The 14,343-nt window shown below is 43.4% G+C and overlaps 1 protein-coding gene across 2 annotated transcripts; it reads left to right on the top strand.

Annotated features, from left to right (window-relative positions):
- Positions 1–29: 29 nt before the first annotated feature.
- On the top strand, positions 30–10,797 carry MOCS1 (molybdenum cofactor synthesis 1). 2 transcript variants are annotated; one of them, XM_061559120.1, is made up of 11 exons: positions 30–655; positions 3,794–3,914; positions 4,390–4,557; positions 4,746–4,910; positions 5,350–5,411; positions 5,805–5,916; positions 6,237–6,349; positions 6,514–6,624; positions 6,881–7,001; positions 7,240–7,287; positions 7,412–10,797. In XM_061559120.1, exons 1-11 carry the CDS (start codon positions 569–571, stop codon positions 8,410–8,412), a joined length of 2,109 nt encoding a protein of 702 aa, XP_061415104.1. In that variant the 5' UTR covers positions 30–568; the 3' UTR covers positions 8,413–10,797. The 2 variants fall into 2 exon arrangements, with proteins under 2 accessions (XP_061415104.1, XP_061415105.1); XM_061559121.1 differs by having other exon boundaries at positions 33–655; positions 7,240–7,299; positions 7,412–7,535.
- The last annotated feature ends 3,546 nt before the right edge of the window (positions 10,798–14,343 follow it).

Raw genomic sequence — 14,343 nt, 5'->3', positions numbered from 1 at the left:
CCGCCCACCTCGACTCGTGGAAGAGGCCCGCGGAGAGAGCGAAGAGGGGAGAGCGAAGAGAGAGAGTGAGAGTGAATAGGGGAGACAAGGGAGAGTGAAGAGGGGACAGAATGGAAGTGGGGGGGGGCACAAGGAGAGAGAAGTGAAGAGGATAACGTGGATCTGAGCGAGTAGAATAGACGGAATATTGAGTAGAGTGTCGAGAGAGAGAGAGACGGGACCAGAGGAGACGTGCGAGGAGGGAGAGATAGAGAGAGAGGAGGAGGAGAGTTTGGGGCCTTGGAGAGTGACATCTCGACGAGGAAAGGTGGTGGACGAGAGGGGAGAGGAGGAGGTTGCTAGCGAGGGCAGATGATGATGATGATGAGTGGAGCCGAGTGAGGGTTTCAGTGATTAGAGAGAGGGCAGAGTGGGTCGCCGAGTGGAGGAGAGTTTTGCGAGTGAAGAGCGAGGTAGGAGTAGGAGGAGGAGGCCAGGCAGGCAAGGAAGAAGACGACGAAGAAGACGAGGAGGAGGAAGAGGACAAGGAGAGGAGGAGGAGGAGGAGTAGAGACGAGGTTTGGGGTCCATGGCCTGGAGGAGCGGGGCCGCGGTGCGGGGCCTGTGGCGCCGCGGTCTGTGCGGGGCCCCCCCCGAGCCGCGGCCGCAGGGCGAGGTGAGTGGCAGGGGGGGGCCCAGGGGACACCACGAGGCGCGGAATTGGAAACAAAATCTTTACTTTTGTTAATTGTTTTTTTTTTACCCTTTTATCTGGCAACAAAACTGACAGCTTTTTTTTTTTACAAGGAGTCATGTTTGCATTGAGCACAATACGTGCGGTCGGAATCTCAAACGAAAAATACACAACTCTGATGATGTACGTGCACTGGCCTTGAAGTTGATTGGTTTACACCCGAGACAGATTTGTTTAGATATTCTTAGGTTTTTTCGGTAAAGTCACGGAGGTAAAACATCAAAATTAATGAAAATAAAACATAAATCACTACGTTTCTGCGTCGTGATTTTAGTTTTATTTTATTTTCATTAATTTTGATATTTTACCTACCTGGTGACTTTACCGAAAAAACCTAAAAATATGAATCCTTGCAGTCACGAAAGCTTCAAATCTAGAATAGATTTCTTTAGAGCCTAGTCTCACATGGCGTTTGGACCAGATGACGCCAAAAGGCGCATACATTATCAGAGTTATGTTTTTTGTTTGCATTCCGACTGCAGGTATTGTGGTCTATGCAAACATGACTCCTTGTAAAAAAGGTGTCAGTTTTGTTGCCAGATAAAAGGGTAAAAAAACTATTATCATATTTTGTTACTGACAAATGAGGTTCCAATGGTGTAAATTTATTTTTGTTGTTTACCGGAGGAATCTGATGAGTTGTAAAGCTCATCTATGGGGTTAGATCACGTATTTATATACATGTTGTGTCGTTAAACCCACCACCACCTGACACAGCCAATTATTAAGGTTTGTCACGTAAACAGAACGTGGCCAATGCGTTATTCGTACAGCAACACCGGTGTGTAGGAGAGCCAAGCCCCAACATTTACAATCCGAGTACGACGTTTCGCCAGGTATTAGTACTGGCTTCATCAGGTGACCGCTCTAAAGCTCTTTCCCCCCCACCCTTCTCACAGATGTCGGCCAGTAGGGGTCGACACTTGTTGGAGATCCACTGCTGCGTTATTAAACACCACGACCACGACGCAAAGTGCGGGGTCTCTTGGGGTCATTGGGCCAATGCGGATTGGTGAAATACTGGGGGTGTGTAGACGTGGTGGTGTCGTAGAGTAACCAACGCATTTGCAACGCCCTACGATGCCCACAACGGAAAAGCTCGTCATAACACGACGTTTCGATTGCAACACAAGCAATCATCATCATCAGGTGGGAAAACCACAGCAAAAAAATGTTCTTGCTGTGGCTTTTTCCACCTGATGATGATTGCTTGTGTTGCAATCGAAATGTCGTGATTTATTTAGATTTTATTTTATACCTACGTGACTTTACCGATATAAACAGAGTACCTGCTAGCTTTCATCTAAGTTGTCTTGTGGTTGTTGTTTGACTTGCATCCCACTGGGATTTTTTGCACAGCGTTGGTGGACGGTGCTTTTTTTCTGGAAGACTTTGCAGTTTTTTCCTGGATTTTTCTGTTTGTGCATAGTCACATAGTCACTTTAAGATGTTTTCTTGTTCATGTTTTTTTGTTTGTTGCGGTTGCACCCGATTCAAGAGCCGAATGGCTCACAGGGCTATACCAAATAAATGAAACTGAACACGATTTGTGCACGGTGGGTCACCCATGCTGGTTGTACCTCGTGTCTCCAGCCACCCACAAGTTCCTCCCCCACCCCCAACACAGTCTGACAGCCTATGGGCCTACTTCACCAGTGTCCAGCAGTGGTTCTAACCGCTTACGTGGTCATCATTGTTTACGTCGTGGGTTTTGTTTGATCCCTTCTCAATGACCTCTCCTCTGAACGTAGAGGTCATGTCTCTTGGCACCGTGACTAACTGCATTGAAAGTGTGATTTACATGTCGACGACTCATAGTACTGCTACTTCAATGCGTTCGTGGCTGTAATGATAAATGTTATACATTAAACGCTATATTCATATATGAAGGCATTTCACAGTGGATAATCAAGATTAATTTGTGTAAAGTAATGTAACATGTCATGCTCGGTGAACTGCGGCTGTTGTGTTTTATCACTGGGTGCCCAGTTAATGGATACATCGCTTATAAGAATAACACGACTACATATACATTTTTTCTCATTCAGCACATTCTAGATGCATTTGTATAAACAATAATAATTAGTAGTGTGATCTCAAGTGTTTTTTTGTTTACATGGTGCACTATGTTTTTAACTCCAACCTGATGATTTTCCAAACACTGTTTACTTGAATAGACAACCCAGCATTTGAACACAAAAGCAAATAAATAACTCAGAACAGCATTTGATGGATACCAGTAAATTCCCAATGGTGCCGCGTAGCTTGTTGGCATAACAGTGTAACTGATGGGGACTTTGGCTCTGCTGGAATTGTTTATCAAAGGATGGAAGCCGTGCGTGCCCCACATGACCTGTGTGGACATTTACGAATGGTTTTGTGCAGTTTTCGCCAGTTGTGGTTGTGTTGCCGTTGCGTGACAATGTTACCTACAGAGTTTACCGATGTTGGGTTGTGCGTTATTAAAAAATGTTCTGGGCAGCAGAGAGAGATCCGTGCGAAGTTTTGGGAGTACACGCGTGGTTAGTATTGTAAGGCAGCTCTGAGTATTTGCACATCGGCCGCTGACTTTCTCTGTGGGTTGTAAATACCAGCTGAGTTGCATGTTTACTACCCCTTTTCGTGTTACATTCAAGGCTCTTTACTACATTGCTCTTGTGCAATAATTGCTCACTGCCAAGGCGATAACGATTTGTCTCTAGTGATGAGGTGAAGTGCCAATATGGCGTTTTGTAAATCATTACGTTTAGATGGGGCCATGTGACATAACAGAACGTTTCCTTAAATGTAACAACTTTTGAGGTAAAACGACTCAACTAAAAAACAAGTGATGGCTAAAATCAGCTGTTTTGGTGGTGTTTTTTACTGAATTATGTTCATAGCTGACAAAAGTGTCCTTGTTTAAAATATGTTTGACTGATTATTCACGCAAAATGAAATGTATTTATTTGGTTTCTGAGCATAATTTATTTAGCAGTGGCAGTTAAGTCATTTTCTACAAGAAATTATTTCGGCTGTATGTATTGCATTGCATGTAATCGTTTGTAAATGTTTGTGTAGGTGAAGCCACCAGGTGTAGCTAAAGAAAAATTGCTTCCAGCCTCAGATGTTCTGACCGATGGTTTTGGGAGACACCACACGTACCTGCGGATCTCCATCACCGAGAAGTGCAACCTCCGCTGTAAGTCAACGCACGTCCATGCTGAAAACTGTTATAATTTAAAGGTTGGTTGAGAACCGTTAAAAGTTAATGTGTAATTTTAACGGGGGGGGGGGGGGGAGAGAAGTGTAGAATGGGACTATGACTTGTAAAGATGATCCACTGTGAACAAATTTGTGGTATAAATTTGTGTTGCTATTAAATAGAGTTATCCTTTTGAAATTGATCAGAGGATTCCACAAAACTAGGGCACAACCCAGAGCAAAACTGAATATTTGCATATATGCAAACACATTTTGCCCTACTTGTTAAACATTCTGCCCTAACAACAAGTCGTTGGCTTGCATATTACTAATTACATACCTCCAAAGCCAAACATTCGTTTGGCTTTGAGGTATGTTAGAGGTATGTTCTTCCAGTACATATCTATCCATACAGACAAGGCAGATGTACGTTGGTATGCACGACTCCACATTGCGTTGCGCTGTGCCCGCAGGCCAGTACTGTATGCCAGAGGAGGGTGTGCGGCTCACCAGCCGGCCCCAGCTTCTCACCTCCGAAGAGATCATCTCGCTCGCGCGTCTCTTCGTCGACGCAGGTGTCAACAAGATACGCCTGACGGGCGGAGAGCCACTCATCCGGCCTGACGCAGTGCCACTCATGGGTAGGTTTTGGTGCTGCACGGCACATTCACATGAGGCAGTTTCAACAACATGGTCGTCATTGATCTAAGTTGGTATGATGGACATGAAATTAAATGAATGAATTAATGAATTGGTGTGGCTTTGCTAAATGTGTTCTTTCCAACAACCAGAATGGCCAATGTGTAAAGGGTATGTCCCATGCTTGCAGGGGAGCTGTCTAAGCTGACGGGGCTCGACACGCTTGCACTGACCACCAATGGGGTAAATCTGCCTCGGCTGCTGCCGTCCCTGAAGCTCACACGCCTCAACTTGCTCAACGTGAGCCTCGACACACTCGTGCCTGCCAAGTTCGAGTTCATTGCTCGCAGGAAAGGTAATCTTTTAAATTTAAAATATTTTTTGTTTAACTCGGTGAGAAGTCAAGAGAACGGGATAGTCTCATTTGCAGAGTGTGACCTGGGTCACCAAATTTATAAAATCTAATCAAATTACATAAAGTACAGCAATGAAGCAGATTGAAATCAGATCAAAGATTAATGTGTCACATGATAAATTTAAAATATTGCACAAATGTAATTCAGTGTTAAATAATAAGTTCCCTCTGACAAAAGCCGATTACAATTAAACATTTTAATGGGTTGGTGAAAATTTGTCAATCCACTTGCAAGTTGCAGGGGTTATTTGACCATGCTTCTCCAAGTTGGTTAATTCGAGTTCGTTATTTAAAATTCATATTCTACGAATTGCATAGCTTCTTCTCACGTAGATTTGGTTGACCTTTGTTTTTATGCTTGTGTTGTTATCTTATTCAGGGTGGAATAAAGTCATGGAGGGAATACACAAGGCCATTGATTTGGGATACAGTCCTGTAAAAGTAAGCGCACATGACACTGGAAGTTAGATTGTTTAACTGTGCTGTAGTTACTGAGATGATTGCTCTACCAAAAGGGGTTGGCAATTAAAAAAATATTTAAAAACTGTCAGGAGTTATCTAAAGCCTGCAGAAGTATTAACTCGAACAGAGTGGTGTTTGAGCTGGAGCAAATGCAGTTTGATTAATATAGATAAAAATATAATCCCAAATGCCATTACGAATATGGCTCTTGTTATTAAATGTATTGCCACGTGGCCTTTATATTTTCTAATTAGTTTTGCTTACTGCCAGCACCTAAGTTGTTCCAATTGCGCAAGTGTAAAGATAACGATTTTAAGTTAATTATATGATTGTTGTCCAGTGGTAATGTGATGTGTGTGTTTGGGCCCACAGGTGAATTGTGTAGTCATGCGGGGGCTGAATGAGGATGAGTTGGTGGATTTTGTGGCACTGACGGAGAAGATGCCCTTGGATGTGCGATTCATCGAGTACATGCCTTTTGATGGTATGGATAAGTCCATCATATTATTTACATTATTGCAGAATGTTATCAGTCTATGCTGAGCCACCTTTGGCTGTCAAAGTTAAAATTGTTGAGCAGTTGGCTGGCTATAATTTTGCATGGAAAGTTCATGCTAATAAATTCTGATATTTAACCTAGTTATTTTTTTGTTTCCATAAAAAAAAACATCTATAAAATGTCAACTGTGAAGTCATGGCATTGACTGTAATTAACATGTGTATGGGTATATATTATGAAGGTATAGCATAAGTGATTGTATTCAAGTAAATCTTTAATGGGTCATTTTATATTACATCTTTTAGGCAACAAATGGAACTTTAAGAAGATGGTTAGCTACCAGGAAATGCTGGATACAATAAAACAAACTTATCCTACACTTGCAAAGCTCTCCAATCAACCCAATGACACTTCCAAGGTAATATATGTGAAGTTTGTAAATGCACAAGCTTTGATAAATATCACAAATGCTTAAATATGAAAAAAGAATCTGCATTATATCTTTATGTTTTTCGTGACCTGAAATAGGCGACTCCATTTTAACAAGTTAAAAACCTAACAAACTTTCATTGTGTTTCACAGGCATACAAAGTCCCTGGGTATCAGGGTCAGCTTGGCTTCATTACATCGATGTCTGAGCACTTCTGCGGCTCCTGCAACAGGCTCCGAATCACTGCAGATGGGAATCTCAAGGTAAAGGCACCCCCATGTTATGTTTATTGTTACCTCCGTGCCACTGTTGGTTATATGTAAAGTATTTCCTCGAATTATAAATCATATTTTTACACGAACAATATTAATCTCTGGATTTTTTCCTGCAATAAAAGAAAAATCTAAACTGATAAAACCATTTATCCCTTTTTACATTCATGATGAAATATATCTTGGAAAGTCTTGCAGTCGATAAAAACTGTACCTCTTACCTGCTGTAAATGTTGATGCATTTCAGGTTTGCCTGTTTGGCAATGCGGAGGTGTCTTTGAGAGATGCGTTGCGATCAGGTGCTTCCGAGGAAGAAATGAAGTCATTAGTTGCTCTCGCTGTGGGAAGGAAAAAGAAGCAGCATGCGGGTACGCTGAAATACAGGATACATCACATGTTGCCTGTAGGATGCTGCAGGTTGTCACAATATTGTATAGTTCCAAGGTTTACATGTCATTTATGGCAATGCACTTCATGAGGCTATTTGGGCATGGCTGTAAATTCTGTCATGCCACAAGGTCACAACTGTAAAGAAGTTCCACGTTGGCATCGTCACTTGTATTGACTTTGTTTCCCGGATGTGTTGTTGGAAAAAAAACATTTCAGGGATGTTCAATATTGCACAGATGAAGAACAGGCCCATGATCCTCATTGGTGGGTGATCATGTACGTACACGCACGTTGACAGCACAATTTATCTTCGGTTTGCTTTGTGCTTTGTCATGTTTAAAAGGTGAGCATATGTTGTGACTGACCAACATGACATATTCCTTTACAGCTGGAACATCGACGAGTGTCAAGGAATCTAATGGGATAAAGTGTTTTCCGAAACATCTCAAAGCTCTGAAAAATCAAGGGCAGAGAGAAGGCTTCACTGTTAATCCAATAAATGGTCAACTTGCCTTATCAGGAATTAATTATAATTATGTTTGTCACTGTGATCCCGCAAAAATGTTTACAAATAATTGCAATGCTATCACCATGAACAGACATGGTTTTAACCAACAGCCACAAACCAGTGATTTTTTTTCCAAAAGCACTTTTTCTACAAAACTGCTATCAGTCAGTTATGACACAAACAAACGCACTACTAAGTTCGGCCTTAATGAAGCTCACTTTAAGCCAGGGATGTGGCCACATGGGACTTTACAGCTGCGGTTTGCATGTAGCGACACTACTGGTAGAGATGGCCCCTGTGGTGCGAGCAATGCCGGTGTCAGTGAGCCGTCGGAGCTCTTACGACAAGAGCAGTCGGCAACGGACACCCCCCAGGACGCACCACGATCCGCAGACAACGTACGCCCGCAGCTCACTCACACCGACGCAGCAGGCCGAGCAAAGATGGTTGATGTAACGCACAAGCCGGAGACCCAACGCACGGCCATCGCTCAGGCACGGGTCTCACTGGGAGACGTAGCCTTCGAGCTGGTGCGACAGAACAGGCTGAAGAAGGGCGACGCGCTGACTGTGGCCCAGCTGGCCGGGATTATGGCTGCCAAGCGCACTGGCGAGATCATTCCGCTGTGCCACGTCTTACCGCTGAGCTCGGTGGACGTTCGTTTGGAGCTTGACGCCGAAAGTCACGCGGTGATTGTCACGGCGCAGTGCCGCACGGTGGGGCAGACGGGCGTGGAGATGGAGGCACTGGTGGCGGTCAGTGTGGCAGCCCTCACCGTTTATGACATGTGCAAGGCAGTGACGCATGACATTGTCATCGGCGAGATCAAGCTGCTCTCGAAGACTGGTGGCCAGCGAGGCGATTTCAATCGTGCGGAATAGCCACTGCAGCTGTGCATAGCTCTTGTCACGTCTGCACGATGTTTCACATCTCACATATACATTGCCTTTTTCAATCCTCTGCTCAATGTGGGTCTGCCCATGCTGGTCAGTGTGAGTTGAAGATGCATAGCATAAATGTGGAAGCACAGTAGTACAGTACAACAGTGAAGTTTTCCATGCACCCACCCAAACAATATCCAGCCTCAACCTTCCTGAGCTCTAAAATATGATCTGAAGCATTTTGAAAGATTTGTTCACATGTTTAAGGAGAGTAATAACAAACCAGTGGTAATGTTTGAAGTTACAGGATATGCCTATAGAGCAAGCATACACTATGGGAACCTCATTTGCCAGTAAAAATATGACAATTGGTTTTTTACCCTTCTATCTGGCAACAAAACTGACACCTTTTTACAAGGAGTCATGTTTGCATAGACCGCAATACCTGCAGTCATAATACAAACAAAAGACATAACTCTAATGTGCACTGTCCTTGAAGTTGATTGGTCCACACCCGAGACAGCTGCACATTATCAGAGTTATGTCTTTTGTTTGTATTATGACTGCAGGTATTGCGGTCTATGCAAACATGACTCCTTGTAAAAAGGTGTCAGTTTTGTTGCCAGATAGAAGGGTAAAAAACCAATTATCAGCAAGCATACATTTTTATTCAAATCGTGCACGTTAATTTATGCATTTAATATAATACTAAATGAAGATTCTACAATATTTTTTAATATAACATTGAATAATACTGACTTTAAAATAAAATATTAATTGTCAGCAATGACACAAGCGAATTAATTCTACGATAACCTGAAGACTTGTCCAAGATAATTGGCGACCTTTACTGATATTGAAAATCGCATATTGGGTTATTCGACCATACTTACTATTACACATGTACAATCAAGTTATAAGATCATAAACGTTATATGCATCCATAGCATTACCATTGTAAAATTTAGCTATAATGTGAGCAAACGCCTATAAGTATTAGCTATTATACTCTACAGAATTATAGCATGAATGAGTTTGAACATTGTTGAATGTAAGTGACATCATTGGAGAGCTGCTAATCCAACATCCCGTCTCTGGATAAAGCAACTTCAGTGTTTCTGAAAACACATTGAAAGGTCAAGCTTCGACGTAGTTCAGATCCCTTGTTAGTTTTAAAAACCCGCCTTTTGTGCAGTAACAGTTTTGGAAAATAACGTGGGCATGTCACATTGTGCCTTAAGTCATTTCACAGTTTGCTTTAACAGTGGAGATAATTTGATTGACAGTTGATTATACAGTACATTTAATTTGCAATCACTACAACGTTGTGCAAAGTATTACAAATTAAAAAAAATTTAATTTCAAATACAATTTTCTCACGTCAGGTTGTATCGTGTCAAACTTTACACTTGACATTAAAAATAGTGGATCAGCTTGGTAAGCTAAAGTGAAATGCTTGCACTGGAATTTCTGATTTTATCTCCTATGCAGGAGGGATTTAAACGTCTGAGTTTTGATTGTGTTCAGTGACCATTAATACAAATGCCATGTGCGCAATGCCCTATGCTTCACTGAGTTGCAACACCATGGCTCAAGGGAAAGTGGAAACTAATAAGCTGCCCTGTAGAGGACGGTATGTGCCATTAACTTAGGGTCCAGAAATGAGCATCTATGGGAAAAAAAAGATGGAATTTTTATCACAGACTGCATACATATTGAACCAAAATTTTGTCATGTAACTAGAATTATAGTACCGTGCATGTAGTTGCTTAAGCAGGCAGTTTGAAGTCCTAATTCTTGGTTGCCAATCTTTGTGATGTGGTACGTGAAATACAATTCTACGTGCGAGAATTGTTTATGCACAAGATCAAAGTGATTAGGATATTTTACAACTTGACAGGAATAACATTGCCTCTTACACACACTACTCATCGTGTAACCACCGAATGTGGAATTTATAAAATACTTGAGCATTCATTCATATTTTGCATGAAATCACAGTATTGTATTAAGTACTTGATATAGTTAAATTGTTGGTTCTATTTTGTGAAAGGAATACATAATTAAAATGAAACTTTTGCTACATGTTGACTTATTTAGTTGATAAGAATATCTCCAGATTCAAATGTATCTGCTGATGTGTAAATGGAATGTATAAGGTTGGTGCATGAGCACATGCTGATTGACAATTTAGCACTTGTTTTAGTTTAAGAGAAATAGCTTTTTCATTCTGTTTTCAATAAAAAACTATACGCTCTTAATATTTGTACAAGTTGGCAGATATGTTTTGTGTTTCCCATGAAAACATAAAATTGATTTCTTTAATGGTGATTAAAACAATTGTATGGCATAAACTGATTTTTAACAATAAAAAATGTCTGCTTACGCTTGTTTGTGTTAAATGGGGAAGATTTATCTTTTACACATTTTGGCTTGTGAAAATCCATCTTTTAAATTGAGTGGTTCATTTAGGCTACCCAGAACATACACAATTGTTATATGTACAGTTTTTTTAATGGGTGAACACACTATGTGATGTGCAATTTGATAAGGTCCCTTGAGTTTTATTGGCCAATGAAAGGCATTGAGTAGAGTGCAGGTTTGGCATTTTCAGAAAGAGAATGTGCTGGGTGAAAGACAGGTGGCTTCTTCACGCTTCCCATCTGGCGTTTGAGGTTGCCAGTGACCATAAACGAGATTCTTTGGCAGGCGTAGCACAGGGTCGTAACGCCACCCAGACATGGCAAAATCGCAACAATCGCCGTCTATACACCTAAGCACCCACCTGCCGTTACATTAAATACAGCTAACTATGGTTTACGTACTTTTATGCACAACAGCTAACGCTACTCGTGTATGGAACACTAGATGGAGCTGCACGGTTACAATGAATTACAGAGCAGCAAAGACGGTGTTTATCACGTCGGCACCATTAAACACAGCAACCTGCCATTTCCATAAATTCACTTTCTGGAACATTACACTACAATGGCCCATAACTCACTTTTAATGGAGACTGCTTTAATGCGACAGCCCGTGTCCGTGTGGCCCTGGATTCTGTGAAAGCCACAGACTCCCAGAGCCATCTCCACAGCCAGTCACAGTCGCGTGAATCGAGGGCTTTCCAAGCGTGAGATGTTGCATTCAGTTCCTGAAGAAGCTCCCAGCACGTGGAGCGAAACATCGGACATCATGCCGAACAACACGCAGTACAACCCGAATTTAGGACATTTAGGATTGCCAATCCGCTGGGGTTTGACCCAGACAGGGAATTGGCATCTGTGTTTCTTGTGGCAGGAATTGATTTGTACCGATATGTGGTGATATTGTGTTGTTGGTTTTGATTAGAGTTTTGATATACCATCGCTTTTCAGAGAAATGTCAGGGTTTTGGGCCACGGAAAGAAAGTGGCAAATCCTTCACACATCCGAGAGCTACACAGCACAACGACGAAAACCGACGTCGTGTGTGAAAGGCATGATCCCTGTATCCGGGGAGGGCATCCCATCCGGGCGTGGGGCAATGGGGCTGGCGTGAACACTGGGGTCTGTGCGGGTCGCCCATGGGTGTGAACATCCCGATCGCTCGGAACCCCAAGGGGCCACCCTGCCTACACAGGGAAAGGTGTTTCCGCACTGCCGCTGTTTTTGTTGGATGCCCTGGCCATAAAGTGCCCTTACAAGCAAAGCAGCATTGTGTGAAGCCAGCTTTGTACGAGTAGGGTGTCTTTTTTCCCCTTTAAATCGCGGTTGCTGAGCAAAGGCCCAAAATGCCAAGCACTATGAAAGTTTAATAGAGACCATAAAGAAAAAAATGAAAATAAATGTTCACCAGCTGGTCTTCATAAAAACGAATGAATTTCATTTGTAGTTGATTGAATGTTGCAATGTGCCTTCTTGAAGACAAACCTTTGAAAAACAAACACCATTGGCATTTTATGACAGAGTTGATTGACTTCAAAACCCAAAGTTCAAAACGCCAAGCGGGCAGCAACAAACAGCACTGTTACACTTGTAATAGATACGGTAATTGTGATATTTCTAGAACGGAGCAAGGTGATAAGGACTTGAGAAAAGCAACGATGGGAGGGAATTCCAAAGTGGAGCTTTGAGAGGAAAGTAACAGAAAAGCAAATGTTCGTTGACCTGCACGATGGTGTCTGAACGCAGTATGGATGGATGAGACAAAACAGTCAGGTAGACAGTCCTCAACATGGGTATTAATGCTTAATGCCCAGTATGAAATTTAAAAAAATTGCATCAATTGGCCTAATTACAGCTAGCCGTGCGAATGTGTTTGCTTTAATAAGCTTTAATAAGCAAACATTCGCAGGGGCATCTCACTCCTCAGTGTACCGGGAAAGGTCCTGGCAAGGATTATTCAACATGGCCTTGCCAGGCACGCTGTGGAGAGGCTTGCGGAGCCCCAATGCGGTTTCGGGAAATGGTGGTCCTGCACAGATGTCATATTTTCTGTCCGTCTGCTACAGCAGAGGTGTAGGGAATTCCAACAAGACCTACATTTCTGCTTTATTGACCTGGTCAAGACCTATGATACCATCAGTAGGCCTGAGCTCTGGGTTGTTCTTCGTACTTTCGGAGTCCCTGACCCTCTGCTCACGATCATTAAGGACCTTCATGATGGTGAGCGGGCCTGGGTAAAACTACGTGGCCGGGAGTCGGAGCCATTCCCTGTTTACCTAGGGGTGCGACAAGGATGTCCTCTGGCTCCCACATTATTTAACATCTATTTCGACCACGTAGTTTGTGACGCCTTCAATAGCTGTTCCGGAGGAATTTCCATCTGGTACAGATACAATGGGAGGCTGATCGATACCCGGAGGCGGTCAAGGGATGGCTCCCTATTGCTCAACCACGTTATGTATGCCGATAATCTGGCAATCGCTGCTCACTCAGAGGAGGAGTTGGAGGCGCTGCTGCTGAACCTGGAGCTTGCCACTAAGAGGTGGGGTCTTATCATCAGCCCCACCAAAACTAAGCACCTGCCTGGGTATTTTGTACCATCGGACACTCCACCCCCATAATTCGAAATTGGTGATAGTGCAGTTGTGGAGAGAGTGGAGAGTTTTCCCTACCTGGGCAGTGTGCTCATGACCGGCTGTGGTTTGACAGCAGAGGTCTCATTCCGAATCAGTCGAGCGGCATTATACTTTCATCGGTTGCGTAACGCTGTGTGGAAGCGACCTGGTCTGTTGCTCCGCACGAAGCTTCAGGTCTTCTCGGCCACAGTCATTCCATCCCTTCTCTACGCTTGCGAAACGTGGAACCCCCTAATGGAACATCTTTGCCGGTTAGAAACATTTAGGCTGGCTTGCCTACGATCCATCCTGGGTTTAACCAGGCTGGATTGTGTGAGGAGCTCACAAATCCTTGAAAGATCTGGACAAAGTCTCATCGGTGAGGCCCTCCTGCAGGCAAGGCTGCGTTGGCTGGGTCATGTAGCCCGCATGCCCAGCCACCGCATGCCGAAACAGCTTTTGTTCGGCCGGATCGAGGGAGCTAAACGGGCGCAGCACGGGCGAGAGAGGAGATGGAGTGATGTGGTATAGGAGGACGTGGATCTGATTGGACTTGCCGATGACTGGTACGAGCGGTGTCAAAATCGGTCTCTGTGAATGACACTACTGTGCAGTTGGAGGCAGTCACCCTCCACAACGGAGGGCGGAGGAGCGACGATCACAACAACGAGCGGAGCGCCGGGTGGCTAAAGCACAGCAAGTTGGCACAGTAGAGGGCACAGGTGGTGCATCAGCCAGTCGTCTCAGTCAGTCAACCCGTGGCACCTGGGTCTACCCCGTGACCTGCCAGTGGGTGTTTGACACTTCACGTGGCCTCAACGTGAACATAGCCTGGCCCAAGCGTCGTGATGTCACCGCCACTTAGTGGCGAATGGCGGTTGTTTTTGTTATTG

This window comes from Lethenteron reissneri, chromosome 25 (genome assembly GCF_015708825.2).
Source record: "Lethenteron reissneri isolate LAM-NWPU_2019-01 chromosome 25, ASM1570882v1, whole genome shotgun sequence".
In the NCBI taxonomy this organism is placed as follows: domain Eukaryota; kingdom Metazoa; phylum Chordata; class Hyperoartia; order Petromyzontiformes; family Petromyzontidae; genus Lethenteron; species Lethenteron reissneri.
This window is presented reverse-complemented; position numbering and strand designations above follow the sequence as displayed.

Bases quoted from the DNA above. Each gene is read 5' to 3' on its own strand.
- MOCS1 (XM_061559120.1), top strand. From the start codon at position 569: ATGGCCTGGAGGAGCGGGGCCGCGGTGCGGGGCCTGTGGCGCCGCGGT. The intron at 656-3,793 runs GTGAGTGGCAGG...ATGTTTGTGTAG, and splicing joins AGCCGCGGCCGCAGGGCGAG to GTGAAGCCACCAGGTGTAGC. The intron at 6,350-6,513 runs GTAATATATGTG...TGTGTTTCACAG, and splicing joins AACCCAATGACACTTCCAAG to GCATACAAAGTCCCTGGGTA.